Below are 23,872 nucleotides of genomic sequence, written 5' to 3' on the forward strand. Positions count from 1 at the left end.
AATTCGATATTCAATAAGTGCCTACTATGTTCAAGGCAGTAAACTAAACTCTAGGTTAGAAGAAAACAGTCTCTGACCCAAAGGAGGTAGAGTAAGGAGCAGAATTTGGTCATCTAATTGCTCATTTCCTTCTCTAATATCCCTCCTCTCATCTAGCTGACTTCATTACTGGAGTGATAAATCTTAATTCCTTGATGAAATATCAGACTAATCCTGGGTACCTAACTGTCCATTATTCATTATTTCAGAGTTGCACCAACCTAGATAAGAAGGTAAAGGTTTTTTTTTAAGTAGAAAAAAATTTTTTTAATGGAATGAAAATTTCAAAACAAGCTAAGTTATTTCTTTCTGTCTTGTTTCTATCTATGATTTTGTTGTCTATATAACCTTTGTTCTGTCTTGAAAAATAGAATGAAGAAAAAATACATCACTGGGATTTTACACAGGAACTAAGACTCAAGTCACCTTCAACAAATTTTTTTTTCCCACTCAAGATGGGGCTTTGCTGTAATAAAATAATACCAGTTTACCTTTTCCTTGAAGTTCTTTAAAATGCTTAGAGTGAGTTCTAAAGGTTATTTTTTCTCTTAAAATTTCCTTAAATAATAATTGAATAACATTATTTAATGTCTCTAGGCTTCAATTTCCTCATCTGCTAAATAAGAAGATGGTATTAGATGATCCAAGGTCCTTCCTGCTCCAAATACTATGATCTGCTGCTCCAATTTGCTCTATTTATGCAAAAGAAACCTGGGGGGGGGCAAGTAACAATTCTGAGATAGATACCAGAATCCAGGATTTTGAGAACAAAGAACAGACATATAGCATAAATTTCCAAGACAATATTTATCACATGATTTGTACTTTGGGGAGCATTTTGTCAGAAAAGTACTGAAAGGTCATTGCAATAGGAGACCAACTGAGAGAAGAAAGGAGAAGAAAAGAGGAGAAGGGAGGGGAGAGGAGGATAGGGGAGGGGAGGAGAGGAGAGGTGAAAAAAGGGGAGGGGAGGGGAGGAAGGGAAGGGGAGGAAAGGAGAGGGAAAGAGAAGGGAGGGGAGGAGAAGAGAAGGAGAAGGGAGGAAACAGGAGGAAAGGAGAGGGGAGGGAAGGGTAGGAGAGGAGAAGGGAGGGGAATGGAGGAGGGAGAAATCAAGCATGAGAATAGGCTGAGCTATTTCCTGCAGATTCATGAAAGGATGAGAATTCTATACGAGGACCCCAGGCGACCACTGGTTTCTCCCTGGAATTCTCCTGAACTGAGGCCCTCATAGCTAGGCTAACCTCTTACATTTACATTTGGTGCTGAATAGATTCTCCACAGCATCTTCCTCTTTTCTGGAAGTGCTCCTCAGGGATGTTGGGCCACTGTACTCTTCATTCTAGGAGAACAAATGCCCACCCAGCACTCTGACTGAGTGACCACAAACACTGAAGATCTATAAAACAGCCTTTTAAATGCCTGTGCTCTGCTAATCTAAAGTCAAGGAGGCAGATGTTCCAGGCTAAATACAAGGAGAGACTTCCTTTTAAGCAGCTGCTTTACTTTCCTTCATGAGTTGAACTAACCGATTCATTTGCCAAATATCATTCTATATTTTTTTACATGCTGGTCAGATTTTATTCCACAATATTTAAAATTAGAATGTAGGGACAGCTAGGTGGTACAATGGATAGAGTTCCAGCTCTGGAATCAGGAGGACCTGAGCTCAAATCCTGCCTCAGACATTTACTAGCTGTGTGACTAATAAGTCACTTAATCCTGAATGCCTGCTCCCCATCCACCCCAAAAAAGGATAGAATGCAGGCTCCTTGAGGGTAGAGACTACATTTTCCTCCATCTTCATACCCTAGCACCTCATAGATGGTAAGCGGATAAGTGTCTGTTACAATGGTCTGAAATGGGTGCTCCTACCCCCCTCCCTTGCTGGGTTGTAAACCCTGCAATAGCATGGATTATGTCTTAATTATGTGTTATCCTTCTGAATGTACAGTTCTCTGATTGACATTTAGCAGATCCAAAGTCCCCTTATTTTGCTGTGAGTAGAAAGACAAAAAATTCCATTCAAGAGTTTTTCGCTTGTGGGACCTGAATGGAAACTGCCTATACTCTTCTGCTCCAAATAACTATCCAATTCCTTGCTGCTCAGCTCTCCTACCCCAGTGGGATCCACGCTACATGCCCATGGGAACGAAGCCACAAGAGGTCTCTTGGCTCTCCTTCCAATCATGTAGATGACCTGTGAAGATATTTATTCCAGCAGGAACAGACTTTCCGGTTGGTCTCCCTGCTTCGTGTCTCCCACTCCAACCCAACTCAGATACCAAAGTGAACACTCTAAAGTCTTCCTCTCCTCCAAACTCCAATGGTTCCCTATTACTTCCAGGATTAAATATCAAGTTCTGTGATTGGCCTTTAAAGCCCTTTCCAGTCTTCTTACAGTGGATAGAATGCCAGGCCTGGACTCAGGAAGATTCATTTTCCTGAGTTCAAATACAGCCTCAGACATTGACTAGCTGTGTGACCCTGGGCAAGTGGCTTAATCCTGTTTGCCTCAGTTTCCCCATCTGTAAAATGAGCTGGAGAAGGAAATGGCAAACCACTTCAGTATCTTTGCCAAGAAAACCCCAAATGGGGTCACAAAGAACCAGACATGACTGAAATAACTGAACAACAATAACAAAGTTCAAGTCACTCATTTTGCAGACCAGGAAAGTGAGGCTTAGAAAGGTTAATTACTTTCCCAAGGTCATACAGGAAATGATGGAGGCAGGAATGGAACTTACATTCACTGACTCAAAATCTAGTGCTCTTTCCACCCATGCCTGTACATGGATCATGAAACAATGGATCTGAACTCCAAACAAGTCAAGTGATAATGGCCATTTTCTTAAGTGAGCCCAACCAATTGTTTGTCAATACAGACCATTGTTTGGCACTGTATCAAAAAAATCAAACACACCATTTTCACCTTAAATTCTTCTTTTGCAGTAGGCAGACTATAAGACCTAGTTTCAAAATCAGCTCTTGTTTGGTTGAAATGACTACATCCTGCAGAAATGTCTGAAGTAATTGAGACTGTGTGCAGCAAAAGTTCAGGGGGAATGAGAGAAAGGAAAGGAAGAAAAAGATTAAAAAAAATCATGACACTTTACCAGTTTAAATATTTTCTCTCTTCCAACCTATTTCACCTGGCCTTGAGACAGAGATTAAATAATTTCAATCTTTTTAAAAAAAATGGGCCTCTTATACTTCTATTGCCATGTGAGCTGAAGCATCACACAGCAAGGCTAAGAGAGGCTTATTTTTTTAATGATTAAAAATTCACCTTGTACACTCCAAGGTCTCTGCTCTCACTAGCAATATACACTGTCTGATTGGTCTTTCTGATTAATAAATATCAAAAGGGTGTCTGCCAACTTCAATATTTTGAAGAGAAGAGACCACCTACACTCATAGAGTTGCATCAGGGATATATTAGCATTTAAAGCATACTTACAAAAGCTGCCTGTTCATCAAGTTGACCCTGTAGAGGGGAAAGAAAAGAAACAACAGCATGAGGGACGATGGGACTTGGAAAGCCTCAAGGTCAGTCTGCAAACCAACTACGCTAGTGCCCAGGCCAAAGCTGGAAACTCACATTATTCCTACAGAAGCCCTCTGCCAGATACCTTTCTTACAATCTTGTAACTCACTCCTGTCCTTTCTTACCATTAAGCCTTCCTTATAAGAAGGGATGCCCTTCCTATCCCATCCTGCCAGCCAAATGCTATGATACCACATTTATATAGAGTTCTAAAGTTTACAAAGTGCTTTCATCACAGAAAAGCCCACAAAGACAAGTGTAAAAGTATTATTATCTCCATTTTAGACACTGCTGTCTGTTTGACCTTGGGCAACCTTTCTGAGCCTTAATTTCCTTCTCTGTAAAATAGCGTGGTTTGACTATATGAGCTCCAAATCTATGACCTCAGAGGAAACTGAGACCCAGAGCAATTAAGTGACTTTCCCAAAGTCTCACAGGTAGTATCTAGGTAGTGTGGTAAGGCAGTGAGGTGGTTTGGTGGAGACACTGGGATTAGGAGTTGTGAAAATCTGAATTTAAATCTAGACTAAGAGATTTGCTAGTTTTGTGACTCTGGACCAGTCACATCACCTTTTTGTGCATCTGTTTCTTCATCTATAAAATGGACTCAGTGGACTCCTTCCAGCTCTAAATGAAGCCGGAATTTGAACTTCAGGTCAGCACCTCACACTCTCTCAAGTTCCCGTTTCCATGAAATCTTCCTAGATCAGTGCAGCCCATACCAACCCCTCCCTTCTCTAAGCTCCTATAATGTGTGTAGTCTATGGTGCATAATTCAGCATTTGATGAGTATTCCTTAAAGACCTATGCTGCTCTCTATTTCATATTTTCTCTTTCCAATAAGGCTGTAGACAGCTCACAGGCAGATACCACTTCATATCATTCCCTTATGTCCCCCCCTACCAATTAGCCCCAAACTAGTTCCCTGAACTGGGAACAAAAGGAGTCGGTCTCATAATGAATGCTTGTTGACATTAGCAGGATGAGGAAAAAGACCAAAAATTGACAGGAAACTTTTGTGTTGAAAGACAACAACAGGAACGTTTTCTCTTCAAGGCCTCCAGGCCAGTATGCTAATCCTTTGCCCAGTCTCAGTCAGAAGGGAGCAGGATGTGTGTGTGTGTGTGTGTGTGTGTGTGTGTGAGAGAGAGAGAGAGAGAGAGAGAGATAAGAAAGGATACTGAGAATGGGAAAAGGGGGTTACAGAATATGCCCAAGTTTATTAGGTAGTTTTACTGTGGCCTTTTGTTTATTCTTTTTAATTGTTTATTATAAAAGACAGGCAGTTAGGTGGTGCAGTGGATAGAGCACTAGGCCTGGAGTCAGGAAGACTCATCCTCCTGAGTTCAAATTCAAGCCTCAAACACTTACTAACTATGTGATCTTGGGCAAGTCACTTAACCCTGTTTGCCTCAGTTCCTCATCTGTAAAATGAGCTGGAGAAGGAAATGGCAAACCACCACAATATCTTTTCCAAGAAAACTCCAAATGGAGTCACAAAGAGGCAGACATGACTGAAACACTTGAATATAAAATATAAAGGATGGCTTGCTGTGCAGGAAGGAGGAGAAGAACAGGTTTGGAAATGAAGTTGAGAAGAAAACAAAGCATATCCCCCCAAAATTAGAAATTAGGGAAAAAAGGAAAGAAAATGTCTAAGAAGAGGAAAGGTGAGAACATACAAAAGAATGAAAGGAGCAAGTAGGTGGCACAGTGAATACAGTACCATCCCTGCAGTCAGGAGGACTTGAGTTCAAATCCAACCTGAGACACGTAACATTTACTATCTGTGTGACTCTGGGCAAGCCACTTAACCCCAGTTGCCTCGCTGCTCCCCCCCCCCCAAAAAAGAATGACGAAAGCTATAAGAAAATGGATGGAGAGAATAATGAGAAAGAAAAAAAATCAAAGATAGGACCATTAAAAATATACTTGAAAATACATTGTTCTCTTCATTGTGTATCTTCAGGCAGTTGGGAACATTTAGATTTGTCATTTTTATTTATAGCTTTTTCTGGAGTTAGTTCTAAGAGATCAAAATTGAACTTCATGGGGAGAAGGAAAAAGCAGCTATAAGGAAGCAGTTTTCATTGCAATTGAAAAAAGGAGTGGAAAAAGAGAATAGGACGATTTAAACTGCTATATTTTCTGCAAATGACTGAACATTTGGAGACATACAACACAAATGTTATTTTATTTTAAAAAATACATTGTACTAATGACTTTTGTCATTATATCACTATCATCTTGCAAAATAAAAGAGAATGAAACCCCATCTCACTCCTTCAGATTGAACCTTCAAAGAAAACAATTAAGGAGCAAAAGAAAAATCAGCCCAAATATCAGATACAATGACTGATGATATACACAACATTCTGTCCTGGTAGTCTCTCACCTCTCCAACATGCAAATTTGAGAAAAACATACTTTCTTAAAGGTTAAGAGCCATTCCAATTCCTGCTGCTAGTTATCGAGAGTGTCGCCCTGGGCACTGACGTTCATATATTCAAGGGATGTTGCCAGCTGTGGGGATACTCACCATGTTGAGCGTGTCGTCGCTGAGAGGCACATCTTTTGACATCTGGTGTAGGAGTTTGTCCTCCCCAGCCTCAGAGTAAAACACCTTGAAGAAATATAGTTTACTGGGGTCAATAGCCATGCAAAGGTTTTCTTACAGAATACATACTTCTCTAATTTCACTAAAAGCTGTAGTCAGTTAATTTATCAAGTTTCATTGCTCCCTTCATTTTGCTCCCCCATCCTCCCACACACTTTATTTACATGGTAATCTATTTTAAATCATATTACATAGGTGCTTTGCCTGAAAAACTTTATATACTTTCCTTTCTGCTCCCTCGGTGCCTGGTGATCGGATTCAGTGTTGACATTATTTTTCATTTACTATAGGGTGGTTTGTTGCAGTTCCCTATTTGTTTCGGACATACAGCCTTAGTCTTTCCAGACTTGATGGTAATGACCAAATCTACCATCTATATTAAACCTGGCCTGAAGCTATGAATGTCGTGAGAACCACAAAGATGTTTGAGTAACCCAGTTGTAGCTTTTAATCAATGTGCAAGTACAAACTGTTTTTGCCCTCCTTTCAAGGCTAGTAGAAGAATGGGGCACTTCCAGAGAAGTGTATCCTACTAGAATTAGGGCTGCTCATGTAACAAGAGCTCACACAGGGACAGGAGGGAAGGAGAGGGTCGACAGACATCAAGAAGGCGGACATTCTACTCAACAAACAAACAAACAAACAACAAGCCTACATACTCACAGTATACCCAGTGATGAGACTGGAGTGATGATGTGGTATCCTCCATTGAATTTGGAAAGCTGAACAGTTTAAAGAATCCAGCAGGATATTAACAGGGGGACCCAGCCTGCCTATCTCAAAACAAAAGGACACTGTATTAGAAGGTGCAAGAGAGGTCTTATCTAGCTGTTAAGAAAAAATATCAGAAACCCAGCTAAAATTCAAAATCATACACTTTGCAATGAAGGTTATAGATAGTCAACTGTACTTTATCATGGTGGATTTGGGTTTTGTTGGTTTTGGTTTTTTTTTTTTGGTAAATTAACTCAGGTTGCTTGATCAAATCCCTTCTGCAGTCTCTGGAGTTCCAGAGACCCACAAAAAAGAATCTGGGGTGAGGATGGCCTGACACTTTCTGATTCACCCCTGCCAGGAACTTAGTTATGGACTTTGGGACATTGAGATCAACTACCATTTGTCAATTTATTCCTGAGTTTACAGAGCCATGTAGTAAACTTAAAGCTGGCTAAAAAGAAAAGAGAGGGTTAGAAGGACTTATCAGACCCTGCGCAGAACAAAAATTGAAAGCAGTAATCATAGATTCACCCACACAACTGCAGGAGACCATCTGCTGCATTCCTCTGGGAAAACCACCAGGTACTTCTCCAGTCAGAATTAATGCAAGGAAGATATTCCTTTAGGGTTTTATAGATACTTTAAGGAAAATGTTATAGTGTACCATCCTTAGTATCACATTTAGCAGTCGAAAGTTCAAATCTAAATAGCAGGCCAACGTTTGACAAATTCAAGAACATAAGTTATAAAAAGGAACAGTCAATGTTTGGAAGGTAGGCCTACTTATACACTCCTGGAGGAGTGATGAATCTATCTAGCTATCAGTTGGGAACCATGTAACAAAAGTGACTAAATTTTCCATATCCTTTGACACAGCAATCCCATCACTCCATATATATTACAAGGAAGTTGAAGACAAAACAAAGGTCCAATATATATCAATATACTCATAATATAAATAGCATACATACACTCAAACATATGAGCACACAAAAAGCATACTCCCATGTATAAGCCTATAAAAAGCATATTCACACTACAAGCCCACAAAAAACACTCATACTTAGGAGGTTACAGGAAGTATACTCACACACATGAGCATACAAAAAATATACTCATACTCTTTATGGTGGCAAAGACTTGGAAAACAAAATGGTTGCCCTTCCTTCAACTGGGGAATGGATGAAAAAAAACTATTGTATATGAATATAACAATATTATCATGCATTAAGAAAGAACAAATATAAGGAATTCATAACTACACTGGAAAATTTCTATGATCTGATGCAGAGCAAAATATGCAGAACCAAGAGAATCATATCCACCATGACCATAACAATGCAAGTGCCAGGTAACAATGTAAGTTCATTAAAAGGAAATCTAAGTAACCAAATAAAACAGTGTAGGTCCTAGTGAAATAGCCCTCTCTCAGCTCGGGACAAAGGCAGGGGATGCTAAGGACATAATATTGTGTGAATATAATGACCAAGTTTGGTCTCAAAGAAGAGTCAAAAAATATATGTCTCTCACCTCTTTTCCAGAAGTGAAGAAGAAATATTGCATAAACTGTCAGACAAAGTTGCTATGTTGGCCACTGTATCTATTTTTCTCTGTCACATGGGAGAATTCAATATGGAGGAAGAGGTTTGAAATAATTGATATTTAAAGATAGAAGGCATCAATAAAATGTGCATATTAAAGAGAGAGCACTGAAAGCTAGCATGGCTTAGACTTTTCTCTCATTTCAAAGATTTTTTACATAACAAAATGAAGGCACTGTGCGTGAGTGCACACTGTGATCATGTGTGTAGACTTCTGTCCTTTGTTACTGAAAAAATCTGTAATAAAACATCAGCTTAATTACTCTAATTTGGGTTAAAACAGACTCTACTATATTGTTCCACTTTTCGCATGCAGAGTCTATCTCTAGACAGTAACACCAAAAATAGAATGCAATTAGCTGAGCAATTCTACTAGTTTGACAAAATAACAAAAGGTATGGTATCTGTGTAAAATAATGACCAACTGTCCTGGAAAATGAATGAGCCCTAGCAAGAAAGCTATTCATTTTTGTAAATTACACCATCCTAAATCATTAATTAACATTTATTGAGGTACTCCCACATGCAAAGCTATGTAGAACATACAAATAGTGTGACCCTCCAGCCATTTAGGCACAGAATACTTCAGGGAAATAACACTAATTTTAAAAGAGAAGTGAATGTTCTCTGGAGTAGGACTTCCCCATTATTTTTGTCCCATGCCACACTGCCATGTTTGGATTTTTTTCTGTGGCATATTATAGAAAATGACATCCCAGTCTACAAACAAAAACTGGCAGTAAGGGATAATAGCAAGTAGGGATAGGTCTTTGAAAATACTACCTTTAACTATGATTCATTCATTCATTAATTCAACGTACAACCAGTTATTGAATGACTATTATGATTAAAGCTTTGTGCTAGGCACTGTGGGTAGAACAGTTTGTCCTTTTGTAGCTCATAGACCAGTTAGAGAATAAGCTATAAAAACAATTTGCAGTCATTCGAAGTAGCATGTAAACATGAAGTAAGATAGGCTTCATGGAGAGGATAACATTCGAGCTGGGATTTATCATGGAATCATGGCTTTAGAGCTGAAAGTGGCCTCAGAGACCATCCATTCCAACCTCCTCATCTTGCTGATGAGAAAATTATCACTTATTTCCGAGGTCACAAATGTAGAAAACCAAAAACAAAATCAGAGGTAAGAGTGGAACCCCAGGCATATCATCATAGATTTATGGCCGGAAGAGACCTCAGAGGCGCTCTAGTCCAATGATGTCGAACTCACTGGCCATGGACAGCAAAACGTTTGAGTATGCCCAACCAGATTAAAATGTAATTGGGAAATGTTTAATAGAATGTTTAAAAATACAATGTAGATAAATTTAATTTATGGTTTTCAAAATCAAAATGGCCCATAGGGATTTCTATTTGAGTTTGACACCTCTAATCTATCCTCATGCTCACATTTCTATGTGTGATGGTTCATGGAATGGGGCACATAAAAGACTGTTTTATTGCAATTGATGCTCAGGCATAAGACTCTGGGCAAAAGCAGCATTTCCCAAACTGTTTCCCATCATCCCCAGGGGTTTCACACCACCTAACTATGGGTTCCATGAGAAGAATATCATTTTGGAGATTATATATAGCTTTAAAACATTTCACATGCAATTAAGTCATTTTTTTGTTGTTGTTGAATTGTTTTCAGTCATGTCTGACTCTTTGTGATCCCGTTTGGGGTTTTCTTGGCAAAGATACTGGAGTGGTTTGCCATTTCCTTCTCTAGCTCATTTTACAGATGAGAAAACTGAGGCAAACAGGGTTAAGTGACCTACCCAAGTTCATACACCTAGTAAGTATCTGAGTCCAGATTTTAATTCAGGAAGATGAGTCTTCCTGACTCCAGGCTTGGCACTATCCACTGTGCTACCTAGCTGCAATACAAAAAAGACCTATGCTTTAGTTGGTAGAAAGGATATTGAATTTGGAGTCAGCAGAGCTAGGTTTATATCCTATATTTGCCACTTCCTACCTGTGTGATCTTGGGTAATCATTTAACTATTCTGTGCCTCAGTTTCCTCAACAATAAAATGAGGACGTTGGACTAGATTGCCTCTAAGGTCCCTTCCAGCACTAAATCTCTAAATCTATCATTCCTCCACTGATGTAGAAGTAGTCTTGTAAAAGTGAATGAGACTCAGAAAGGTTGTAATTTGCCCATGAAAGTATATATGCATCAAAAATATGTATGTATGGCAATTCAAGGGGTATGAAAATGGGATTAACTTCCTCTGTCCAAAATTTCCCTGAAATCCCTAATTTTTTTTTTCCTGAGGAAAAGAATGTGGGGTCAGGAGTGGAGGAGGGGAAGTGTTCTATACTCTAAGGACTCCTGAACTAGAATTTATGGGTTCTTTTGGTATATTTCAAAGTTCAGTGGCCAAGTTAGTCTGGAAAATACTGGGCAAGAGATTGGGAGTAGGCGGAGTATTGAGTCAAATGATCCTTTCAAGGTCCTTTTCCTGTTCCTCACACTAATGACAAGACCATAACCCCTCTGAAGGTATTTCATATATCTCTTACAACCTTAGGAAGTCATTGGTGGCAATAAGCCACATTTGTGAAATCAGAGTAATGCCTCTCAAACATTTTTAATGAGCAGACGGAAACAATTTGTCTCCAAACAAATGTTTTCATGACGATTTTAAACATCTATTCTTTCCGTGACTTTCTATACCATAGTATAATAAAGTGCCTGTGCTTACTCATTGCTGAATGAAATTAGGTTGTTTTCAAAGGTCACTCACTTGTGTGACAAATTTAAATGAGAGTTAGACAAGTCTATGTATATGGCTTCTAAACCTAAAGACAAAATAACATTTCCTATTTAATTAGCTATGGTTAGAAATGGCAGGAAAATGAAACACTGAGCTAGTTTTGAAGAACCGTGGCCTTTAAAAGGTGAAAGGTATTTTTAATATAATACACCTTAAAGTACTTTCATAAATAAAAGAAAGCTATACTTTCTGAAAGTCCGAGGGATGAAAACCATATTCCAGCACTTTTGGTAAACCCTATGTTGGGGTTGTCAAAACACTGGCTCCACTGCACTACACTATTCAGTTTGCATCTCAACTTTCTGAATAATTAGGTCAATTTCCTGTGCTAATTTTGTTTAATAAAGTACTTCAATTCAGCTTCCTAAGAGCATTGCATTTCTGATGTAATTATTTTTGTAATTCAATTCATAAAATACTTCTAAAACATAAATAAAAATATAATGTGACAGAAATACATTGCTAGCTCTTGAATTATTTGATTTTCGTGAAATGAACCAAGAAATATCCACAGATGTGGATGGAAAGAAAACCACCCAGGCTAACTAAAAATAATCAGGAAATTCTGAATGGACAACCACACATAGCATGTTTCCCTATTTTGGAAGGTTGCTCCAACTAGTCTCATTAAGGCTGCAATGAATAAGTTACCAGGAATCTTCCCACCATGGCCATTTCCAAGATGATGCCTTCAAGGCAACAGGAAAATTTGGACTCAGGAAGCACATAGTTTGTTTGAGTCATCTGGCCACTTCAGAAACCTTCAATAACTGGCAAATGGCAGAAAGTGCTATGTCTAGCCAGTGTTGCATTGCCTATGATGTTCTTACTGTCTACTTACTTGTAACCCAAGTTTCACCTAGAGAACATCCAAAGAACATGAAGGGCTTTAGAGGGCTGGGAGACCAAGTAACATAACTGAACTCTCTCTTACCTCAATGGGTCGATAGACCTATCTTATGTGGGGACTGGTATTGACTAGGAGGAGGTGCAGTTGACAGCATAGAAAAGCCTTATTCTTGACAACTTAGGGATTAGTACTTAGCAAAGAAGTCATTGGAAAATCTGCAATGGATATGATCAACAATGACGTCTGCAGATTGTGATAGATGAATGTAATAGAATATTGCTGTGTCCTGAGAAAACCAAGAATATGGAGAAGCATGGGAAGGTCCATGGGAATCCATGCAGAGTAAAGTGAGAAGAACCAGGAAAACCACAAACATAATGACAATAATCTAAATGGAAAAGGGGAGAGAACAACTAAATACTATATAACTATAATGATCAAATTTGGTGCCAAAGAAGAATTAGAAAAAAATATGCGTCACTCCCTCTTCTTCAAAAGTGTAGAACAATGGAGGTGAATATTACATAGGTTATTGGTTTTGCTGAACTGCATTTTTCTTTCTTTCTCTTTTTTTCCTCTTTGTTGCAAGGGATAGATTACTGGGAAAGGGAAGCTTGATTATTTAGAAATGGAGGTATTAAACTAAAGACAGCAGTAAAACAAGATGTTCAAAATTCAGAAGCATTAAAAAAATAGCTTCTCCTACAGTTAGCCAACAAACAGAAAAGCCTAGAAAGACTGAGGGGATCATAGATCTGGAGTCAGAAGCCAATTTAGAGATGGTCTAGGTCAACTCTGCCATTTCACAGGAAACTGAAGACCAGAGAGGTAAATAAACTAACACAAGAATATATAAGTAATAAACAGTAAAGCCAGTTTTGTACTCAGTTCTTCTGATTCCAAATTCAATGATCTTTCCACTACATTATACCGTCCTTCCTGCTCTAGACATTATTGTTAAGAAATCTAAGCTGTAGTGAGTGGTCAGAGGTTCTGGAGAGAAGGGTTAGACAAGGAAACGGAAAGTACTAAACTATGAGTCAAGAGAAAGATATTTTAATCTAGGCTTGACCACAAAACAGCTGTGTGACCTCAGGCATGCACAACTTCTCAGTTTCTTTATCTCTAAAATAAGTATGTTAACCTAGGTGATTTCTGAGTTTTATTCCAACTCTAATATAAGAGTCTAATATTTCAGGCTCTTAGAACCATGGCAAGTTTGCCATACTTTGTATCACCACCTCAAGCTGTCCTGTCTCAAGGGATTTTACCTGAACTAATAAAAAATTATCTGTTCTCCCAACTCCTCTATAAAGCCTTTCTTGATGCCTCAAATCCATATTGGATTTTCTTCCCTTCACCTTCCTTATGTTGTATTTATTCTATGCACCATACAATTAGCACCTTATTATATACTGTCCAGTCATCTAACTGACTGTCAGCTCTGTAATTCACTTCCTTATTCGATCAGCAGATCATCCGGTCTTGTTCATTAATTGTTTTGTTGATTGTCTTGTCTCTTCAGCTGATTTAAACTCTTTGTGACAGGGACAATGGTCATAGTGTTAGGCATGGAATTGATTTTCAATAAATACTTTTTTGATTGTTGATTAATGAAATCTGCTGATTAAGTTGCATTTGTCATTAAAAGCCATACTTGTTTGTAGAGTTAGTCAGCCTTTCTTTAACAAATGGGGAAACCAGGGCCCAGAGGTCACATAACTCACAAAGTTCACATAATTAATTGGTAAGGGAGTCAGAATTAGACTCTAGCTTCCTTTACTCCCAGACCAAAGTTCTTTCCTTTGTGTAACACACTGCCTCTATATTGAGTATGGTGTGTTAGGTAGATATGACTTTCAGGGAAAGACAAGATGGACTGAAGAGAAGAGACTGGAGACCTGAAGTGGGAGTCGGAGGTGTCAATGGGAATATTGATGGGGTTGGTGAATCAAAGACAACTAGAAAAACTGACAGGAGTTGGTAACTGATGAGATAGCCCATCATAGAATCATCCCCACCTCACTTACACCCCACAACATGTATCCCCAGAAGTTGACCATATAGATTCCATTTGAAGACTTCTAGTAGTAGAGAATTTAAACTGAAGGCAGTCCATTCCAATGGTGAACAGTTCAGATTTATCAAACCAAAAGCTGCCTCTGAAATTTTTACAAATTGCTTCTAGTGGTGCTCTCTGAAGGCAAGGAAAATAAATATAATCTTTGTGCTTAATACATACTTACTTACTTGACTTGACTTCCATGTGCTGTACAGCTCTTCAAATACTTGAAGATAGCAACAGTGATCCCTCCCCCACCAAAGTCTTCTCTTCTGGGGCTAACCATCCCTAATTCCTTCAATCAATACTCATTGCTTTCTCATTGCCTCACCATCCCAGTCACTCTCCTACAGACATACTCCAACTTGTCTACATTTCTTCTAAAATATGATACCTATCAATAAACAGCATGGCACAAAAATCTTAGTGTAGTTTCAGGCTTTAATGACTTTAGAAATTTAAGTGTTCCAAGCTTTAAAATTTTTTTTGAAAGGCTAATTACTTTAACATTTTTAAATATTGATAGGTTTCTTATGAAAATTCAACATAACTACCATCTTGTGCTAAATATTGCTCTAATTTTTGAACTTCATAAAATTTTTCATCAAGCGCTATTTTGTAATCTTAGCCTTAAGATCCTAAAAAGAATGAGGTTTTGATACATACAAGATAGTTATAAGGTGACCCTACAAGAAAAGTCTAATGATTATAGATCAGGTGACCAAAATGGCCAAGCAGATGGAACTCTTCCAATCTGACAAAGTATCATCCGACAATTCACACATGCAATGCACAATGACAAGATAATTTGTTTCACTAATTTTTTTTAAAAAATTAGCATTCAAAATTCAAAAATTTAATAAGTACAAAATAAGTTTATATAATTAAACTTTCAAATCACATTTTTGGTATGTTTGTAGCCTTCATACTTCTAAGTTTAAAACCATACTAAATCTTTTTTGGAAGACCCTGTATGCCAGTTCTGTCTTTTTAAAAATTTTTATTTATTTTATCTTTAATTTATGAAATGAAACAAGCATTTCCATAACATAGTAGAATAAAAAAAAAGATGATTGCACATGAAACTGCAAATCTATTGTGTACAAGTTGCTATTCCTTTTAAATATATAATAAAATTATGTAACTTCCTTTTTTTTTTTTTTTGCCTAGCAAAGAACTGGAAACAAAGTGGATGCCCTTCAGTTGGGGAATGACTGACAAAGAACAACAACAAAAAGCTTCATGCTACATGAAAATAATGGAATCTTAGGGTGCAATAAGAAAAGACAAATATGAGAAATTTGGAAAAACATGGGAAGATCTGTGTGAATTACTACAGAGCGAAAAGACAGAACCAAAAGAACAATAAACATGACAACTACAACATTGTACATGAAAGGTTAACCTAGAGGAGGCTGTGATGAATAAGTGAAAAACCTACCAGTGATGGCCCTGGAGAAGAGATAATAAAGTACACCTTCCTCCTCATCTCAAGAATCAGAGGACTCCTAGGTCAGAATGTTGTTACAGGGTTTTGATTTCATTTCCCCCTGAGTTGGGGAAGGAGAAAGGTAAGAGGAAGAGAAAATAAATGTTTACTAATTAAAAAAATATTTTCAAGGTGATAAAAATCTTAAATAAAATACAGTATTTGTAAAATATATTTTGATATAGGCCTCAAAATGTTTAGTCATTGAGCTTTTTTAAAAAGAAAATTATTTCTTAGTAATCCACTGTCAGTTGCATGCATTTACAAGAATACAAAAATAGGTGGCAGTGGATAAGTGCCAGGCTTGGAGTCAGGAATGCCTGAGTTCAAATCCAGCCTCAGATATTTACTAGCTCTGTGACTTCGGTCAAGTCACTTAACCTTATTTGTCTGAGTTTCCTCATCTGTAAAATGAGCTAGAGAAGGAAATGGCAAACCACTCTGGTTGCCGAGAAAAGCCCAAATAAGGTAAAAAAAAAGTCAGATATGACTGAAAAATGGCTAAACTACAACAATACCAGAGTAGAAGGGCAGTAGTTAAGTGTCCTACAAATTGCCCCCAAAACCTAACAGCAGAGATGGTTAGGTAGAGAAAATCCCCTTTTTTTTAAACTAGGAAATTTCATCAGATTTTATGCAGACCAACAGCATCATAGCACTACATTACGTTGTTGTTTTCAATTTCCCTGACTGTTAACCAAAAAGAAATAGAAGTTAATAGTTGGGAGCTTAGAAATACACAACTAGAACTTTCCCCCCCAATAATTTGTAAATAGCTATTCAGAGGCCTCTTACAAGAAAGCAGATCAAAGGTAGGTGAAAAACTATCTGAAAGGTTTTGGGTGAAAAAGAAGCTAATATTCTTGAAGCATCAAGACAAGCTTTGGGAATGTCTCTCACCAGAAAGAGAAGGCAAGTTAATTATGCTCAATCTTGAGACAGAGCCAGAGATTAATAAAGATTAGTGAGTAAGGAAACCAAATCATTAAGAACACCTATATTTCTTTAAATCTTGCTTTATACTGTTTTATCTTCTTATAATCTTTTTTATAGTTTTAAAATTTATAAGATTTTTTTTTTGCAAATTGAAAATAAGTGTGGTAAAGAAAGCTAATGTTTCTTTCAATTATACTCCACTCTTAAAAATCCCTTGAATTCATTGCCCCTTCATCTGATCATTAGTCACTGGGGTTGCCAAACCCCAACCCAAGTCACTCCCCCAATATGCCTTCTCTATTTCTTCTAACATGATGCTGAATACTACTGGAAAAAAGCCATACAATAATACTACCGCAATTTGTTTTATCTCATCTCAGCTGAGGCCATCACTGCTGCGTGGTAATCCTTTTATTCCTTCCGATTTGACTCTATCATATGCTGAGCCCTATTTATTTTAAAGGCCTCTTTGTTCCTCAAACCCCTTTCCCCTTCCTCCTCAGCAGATGACCTTACTCAGAAGAGACAGAGTTCATCCATCAAACGTTCCTTCTCTTCCCTTACACCACAGATCAAAGTTCACATACATCATTCCTCCTTCAGTCCTCCTTTACCCTTAAATAAGAGCTAGCCCCTATCCTTGCCAAAGCCTTGGTCCTTATGCCTACTTTTTCTTCTGGGAGCTTGCCTCCTTGACCCTTCTCTCTCTTTCTCTTCTTGGTCTTTTCTATTAGCTCCTTTCCGGATGCTCACTATCCTGTATCCTCCCCCCTTCAAAATCATTCACTTACACCCTCCATTCTCTTCCACTATCCATGCCATGCCTCTGCTCCCTTTCACAAGGAGACTCCTGCCTCTCTCCACCCTTGGCAATCAGACTTCCAACTTGTGAAGATTACTCTATCTGAGGTTACTGAGGATCTGTTGGTGACTAGAAAAGGGTGAATCCAGGGTCCTTTCTCAGTCTTCATTCTATTTGACCTCTCTGCAGCTTGTGACCCTATCAAATACCCCTTCCCTAGACATCATGCAATAAGCATTTATTAAGTCTCAACTGTGTGGTAGGTGCACGGAATATAAGGCTAAATACTCTTTGACCTTAAGGAATGTATATGCTATTGTGGGAGAAAACACATGTGTATGTACACATATACTATACAAACATATGTATATATACATGTAAACATGTGTATCTATCTTGAGCTATATTCTCTATTGTGCGTGAATATATGTATATATACATAAACATATGATAAAATTGCACTAAGACTTTAGGGGCATCCTATACACACATGCATACATGCAAAATACATATATGCACATAATACAATGTGTATATAGTTGCACATGCACATGTAAATATGGTATGTATGACTATATATGAATAAACACATATATGTCTGTATACACACATATTGCACAAAAACTTTGGGGACACCCCGTAGTCACATATATTATGCATACATTTCTGTCTACAATACATCTAGGCACACATATACAAACATGCATACCTGTATAGATGTATACATGCACTTATGTACATAAGCGTATGAGTGTGTGTTGTATGTGTGTGTGTGTGTATACACATCCACATATGCATGCATACACACAAACACATATAAAGCCACACTGACTCTGGGGACACCCTATACACACATGTGTATACATACATGCATGTATATACACGTGCATATACACATACGAATGTCTCTATGTGGATATAGATGCATGTGCGTATAAATGGTTGTTGTCCTTTGTAGTCAAAAAGGATCAAAATGACATCACTATGTTAGGGTCATTCTTAAGAGGAAAGATACTAGAACCTGGAGAGAATCAATCAATCAACAAGCATTTATTAAGCACCTACCAGGCACCATACTTGGTGTTGGAGATACAAGGACAAATGTGAAAGCACTTGTCTTCAAGGGAATTTTATTCTGATGGGGACAACAACAGGCACTTTTCTAGGGCTATACAAAACACATAGAAATGGAGGAGGAGGAAGAGGGATCGGCTAGGGGATGAGGTGAGGGCCAGGAAAGGCCTCTTATAGGAAGTGGCCCTTGTGTGGAGTCCTGAAGGAAACCAAAGCTTCTAGGCGAGAAGAAGGAACATTTCATGAATGGGGACAGAGAGCTTAAAGAAGAGAGATAAGAAGATGCCTTATGTGAGGAACAACAAGAAGGCTAGTATGTCTGGACTACTAAGGATGGAGACATTTGTATTACATGTCATATGCACATATACATACATATGGTACTTTTGCTTGCTTGCTAAATGTCTAAAAGCTCACATACTTTCCATGCACACATATAGACATTTGTTTATTAACTTAGCTCTTGCATCCCTGAGCTTGCTGACAAATCTCACCGACATAAGGGTCACTTACAAAGTTATATAAGGAAGATTTAGGAGACAGCACAAACTGGAGAGCTAATTGTTAAATTTTCAGGATGAGCATTTACATCATTGAAATTGGCAAATGCTACATGGGTTGATTTATTGTTTTGTTGATTGTCTAGACATAAGAAAGTGATGGAGAAAATGATGTTGGTGCAGATTAAAGTTAAAAATGTGTTGTTGTTGTTTTCTTTCAGAGAGCTGGTTATTAAACATTTACCAGCACATCTCCAGAAGGTTCCATCTGTTTGGGGTACATAATAAGCTTTGGAGGCCCACAACAAACTAGTCCACTGCTCTTTTTACTCCTTCATCAAACTGTGAGCTCAAAGAGCCAGGTTCAGAAAATTATAGTAGCTCACTAAGTAAGGAATGAAAGATAATATCTCCAAAAGCAGATGCCCTCCAACTGAGATTCTTAACCTGGCTTCCATAAACTTCAAAAACCTGCTGTGTAATCCTATTGTTTTATTTTGTGCATTTTAAACTATTATTCTGAGAAGGGGTCTTTAGGCTTCACTACCCTACCAGAATGGTCCATGACACAAAAAAAGGTTAAAAACCTGCTTCTGAATATGGAAACAGAAAGATCAAGTGATGCTGTGTGTTCTCATTGCCCATGGACATCCACACCCTGTGTTGCTGTAGAGTTACTCAGACATGGAGAAGATATGTTACTTTAAGAGAATCAGCTTGGGGAGGGGACAAGATAGTTATGCTCTGTCTTAATTAAGGATCAGCAGCTGTGGCTATGTATCCTTAATGTCATGGGGATTAAAGTTTGAATTTGTTTTTGTTTAGTTGTGTCCAACTTTTCTTAACCCTATTTGGGTTGGGTTTTTGTTCTTGTTTTGGGTTTGTTTTTTTTTTGGCAAAGATACTGGAGTGGTTTGCCATTTCTTTCTTTAGGTCATTTTACAGATGAGGAATTGAGGCAAACAGGGTTGAGTGACTTGTCCAGGGTCACTCAGCTAGTAAGCATTGGATTTGAACTCAAGTCTTCCTGACTTGAGGCCCATATGTTCTATCCACTGTGCCACCTCGTACATAGACAGATAGGTCTATGTGCATGGCTTCATTTCCATGCTGACAGGGAGCGTAATTTTTTTTTCATTGAGGTACAGAATTCAGAGCCTAGAAAGGACTAACTACCTCCCCTCATTTTGTTAAAGGCTGAGCATGGTATCTTCTAATTTTCATACATTTCAGTAACCTCACTTGCCAGAACCCAATACACACACCTACTTGTCTGACTACTCACCGTTAGCCTCTTCTTCTGGACCATCATCCCTCTTTTGCCCATTAAATACAGGTGTCCCCAAGGCTCTATCCTGAGCCCTCTTCTCTCCTCCTCAGTAATATCATTGGCTCCCATTAATCCAACTATCATTTCTTAGTATATAACTACCAGATCCATTCATCCACCAATCTATCTATCCATCTGTCTGTCTCTCTGTCTGTCTAACTATCCATCTATCCTTTACTTTTCTCTCCTGAACACTAGGCTTGCATTGCCAGCTGTTAGCCCGAAATGTTTCCTGGAAGTTCCATCAACATCTCAAACCCAACATTTTCAAATCAGAACTCTTCATATATTCCCAAAACCTATGCATCCTCTCAACTTCCTTGTTTCTACTGAGGATATCACCATCCTTCCAGTCACTTTTCACAACTTAAAAGTAATCCTTCCCTCTCTTCCCTTAATCCCCAAATCCAAATGTTAAATCTCATTAATTTTTACCTCTGCAACATTTCTCCCATCCATACATTTCTCTCCACTCATACACTCACTTCAATTTTTCAGTGTTTCAACTCTTCCTGTTTGGACTATTTCAACTGGTCTTCCTGTTTCTAGTTTCACCCTCTTGATCCATCTTATATATACTTTTAATTCATTTTTTTTATTTACTTTTGGGGGGAGGTAATTGGGGTTAAGTGATTTGTCCAGGGTCACACAGCTAGTAAGTGTCTGAGGCTGGATTTGAAGCCAGGGCCTCCTGACTCCAGGTCTGGTGCTCTATCCACTGTGCCACTCAGCTGCCCCTATATGGTGTTTTAACATTCCTAATATACAAGTCTGACCATATTACTCCCCTACTAAGAAATACTCAGTGGCTCTCTATTGATTCTACAATAAAATATATACTCCTTAGTTGACCATGTAAAAGCCTATCTAACTGGCTCCCACAGACTTTTCTAGACTTATTTCATATTACTTCCTTTCATTTACCTTACAGTACAGCCAAATGGACCTATAAACTGTTCTCCAAACTTGGCATGAAACTTTACATTTACATGCCTTTGTATAGGTTATTCTGCATGACTGGATTCCACTGCCTCCCCCTTCCTTTTGCCTCTTGGATTCCCTTGCTTCCTTCAAGCCTAAAATCAGGGGCCATCTCCTGCAGGAGGCCCTTCCTAATCTTTCCCATTTGTTAGTGTTCTCTCCTACCTGAAATAACCTTGTATTTACTCATCTGTGTACAAGATGAATCGTTCCTGTAGAATGTAAGCTCCTTGAGGTCAGGGGCTACTTCATATTTTTCTTTTGTATACCCAGGCCTAACACAGTGTCCTATTAGTAGTAAGTATTTAATAAAAATTTGTTGAATTATCCATATATATATATAGGGTAGCCTGGTCATTCAGACAATAAAGTTATAAGCAACATGCTTGTTCAACTGGTAGTAGCTTATCCTAACTTTAGGCCATACACTTGGGAGGAAAACAAGGGCCTCATGAGTCTCTCTTGTTAACTACAAACTATAAAGTGATGCTAAGTGTCACACAAAGTCTCTCAGAGAGCTGGGGTTGCCTGTACCATGAGTTAATCACTTAATTGAAAAGTAATTATTGAGCATCCACTCCATATCCTAAACTGTGCTAGCGTCTGTGAGACTACAGTGGACAGAATGGGCTTTCAATTAACTCTAATATCTGAACCCTTCCCAGATAAGTCACAGGGTTAAAAATAAAAAATAATGAATTTTTTCCCCAAAACTTAAGTTTTTACATTTGTCAAACACAAGGTTTTTGTAATTATTTGCTATTGTAAATTGTATGTCTATTACTCTGTTCCACTGATCTACCTTTCTATTTTTTTTAGCCAGTACCAGATAGTTTTGATAATTACTGCTAAACCTTCTTCCTTTACATTCCCAAATTAACTACAAAAGAAGACTCCATCTGCATCCCAAGAAAGAACTGATAAGTAGAAATATGTATAGAATGATTTTACATACATACACACACACATATTTGTGTCTAATGATAGCCATCTCTAGGGCAAGGAGGGAGGAAGGGAGGGAAGAAAAAAAGGAAAAAGAAGTTACACTGTAACTTCATTATATATTTAAAAGGAACAGCAAGTTGTACATAATAGATTGGCAGTTTCATATTCATCCATCTTTATTTTTTCCCTATTCTGATATGTTATGGAAATACTTGTTTTATTTTTTAAGTTCAGAATAAAATAAATAAAATTTTAAAATCTATATAAAATAAACATATTTGTCAGACATTTTGTTTGAGTAAAGATAAATAAGGCCTGTCTGAAGCAAAACTGTGAAGTCTTAACTTTCAAAGTCTCTAGTCTTCACCTCTTATTCTTTTTCTCTACAGTTGTTCAGTTGTGACCAATTCTTCAAGACTCCGTTTGGGGTTTTCTTGATAAAGATACGGGAGTGGTTTGTCATTCAGTTCATTTTGCTGATGAGGAAACTGAGGGTAACAGGGTCAAGTGACTTACCAGGGTCACATAGCTGGCAAGTGTCTGAAGCCAGATTTGAACTCATGAAGATGAATCTTCCTGACTCCAAGCTGGGTGCTCAATCTATTATGCCACCTAGCTGCCCTTCTCCATAGTAAAATACACCTTGTCAGGTACCTAGAGCTTTCCTTCTTCCTTAACCACTCTTATCCCCTTTCAAAAAAGGAAAGATTTTAAGATGTCTATAGGTTTTGACTGAAATTCATTCATACCAATGATGTCCCAAGTATTACTTTTCATCTCTTATTGTGGATAAAAGACTTTTTTCCCTTCAAAAGATTTTTTAAAATAGTGAGTAGTTTGGGGGGATTGGGATAGGGAGCAGGAGCAGTACCACGAAACTGCCTTCCCAGAGGACCTTGGTTCAAAACTCACCTCTGATGTCCTTTACCTATGCGATATTAGACAAGGCCCTTAACTTTCCCAGGGTTTAATTTCTTCATCTGTACAACGACAGGGTTGGACTAGACATGCTAGCACAAAGGTTCTTAACCTGGAGTCTGTGAACTTTTTTTTTTCTTTTTCATTTTTATATTTATATGTATTTGTATATATTATATATTTTATTTCATTTTTACTTCAATATAATTGATCTCCTTTGTAATCTCACATGTATTATCCTACGCACTGTAGCACATTATTCTGAGGAGTCCATAGGCTGCCCCAGCCTCCCCAGGGGGTTCATGAGACAAGAGTTAACAACTCTTGCCCCAGAAGATCTCTTCCAGTTCTAGGTCCGTGGGTTAGTTTCTTTTGCCCCTGGTATTTATTATACTAAAGCTAGGCTTAAAGGTGAATTTGCTTTGGTGATTTGGGGATGTATGTCAGAGGGTGCTGGGAAGAGCTGAATCAGAAGGGACCTACCCCTCTTCCCCTCACTCCATAACTCCTCCTAGGCCATCATCAATCATCTTGACTTTTGTCCTGTCACTGAACTTTGATGACTCTGTAGGAGAGAATGAGGCTGATGACTTTGTGAAGCTCTGCCTCATTTAAATCCAATTCACGAGCCAAAATATCACCCTTGTGATGTCATTGGTCTTCTTGGAGGACGAAGGATGA

At 38.1% G+C, this 23,872-nt stretch overlaps 1 protein-coding gene across 1 annotated transcript in view; it reads right to left on the bottom strand.

Moving 5' to 3' along the window:
* EGFLAM (EGF like, fibronectin type III and laminin G domains) overlaps positions 1-23,872 on the bottom strand; it is a 252,235-nt gene that overhangs the window by 147,476 nt on the left and 80,887 nt on the right. The window contains exons 2-4 of the mRNA XM_027863469.1: positions 6,867-6,976; positions 6,126-6,209; positions 3,500-3,526 (exon numbers count right to left, since the gene is read on the bottom strand). Of these exons, the coding sequence (XP_027719270.1) occupies positions 3,500-3,526; positions 6,126-6,209; positions 6,867-6,976 (221 nt within the window). The remainder of the gene's footprint in view (positions 1-3,499; positions 3,527-6,125; positions 6,210-6,866; positions 6,977-23,872) is intronic.

This window comes from Vombatus ursinus, unplaced genomic scaffold (genome assembly GCF_900497805.2).
Source record: "Vombatus ursinus unplaced genomic scaffold, bare-nosed wombat genome assembly UNPS02014772.1, whole genome shotgun sequence".
Taxonomy (NCBI): domain Eukaryota; kingdom Metazoa; phylum Chordata; class Mammalia; order Diprotodontia; family Vombatidae; genus Vombatus; species Vombatus ursinus.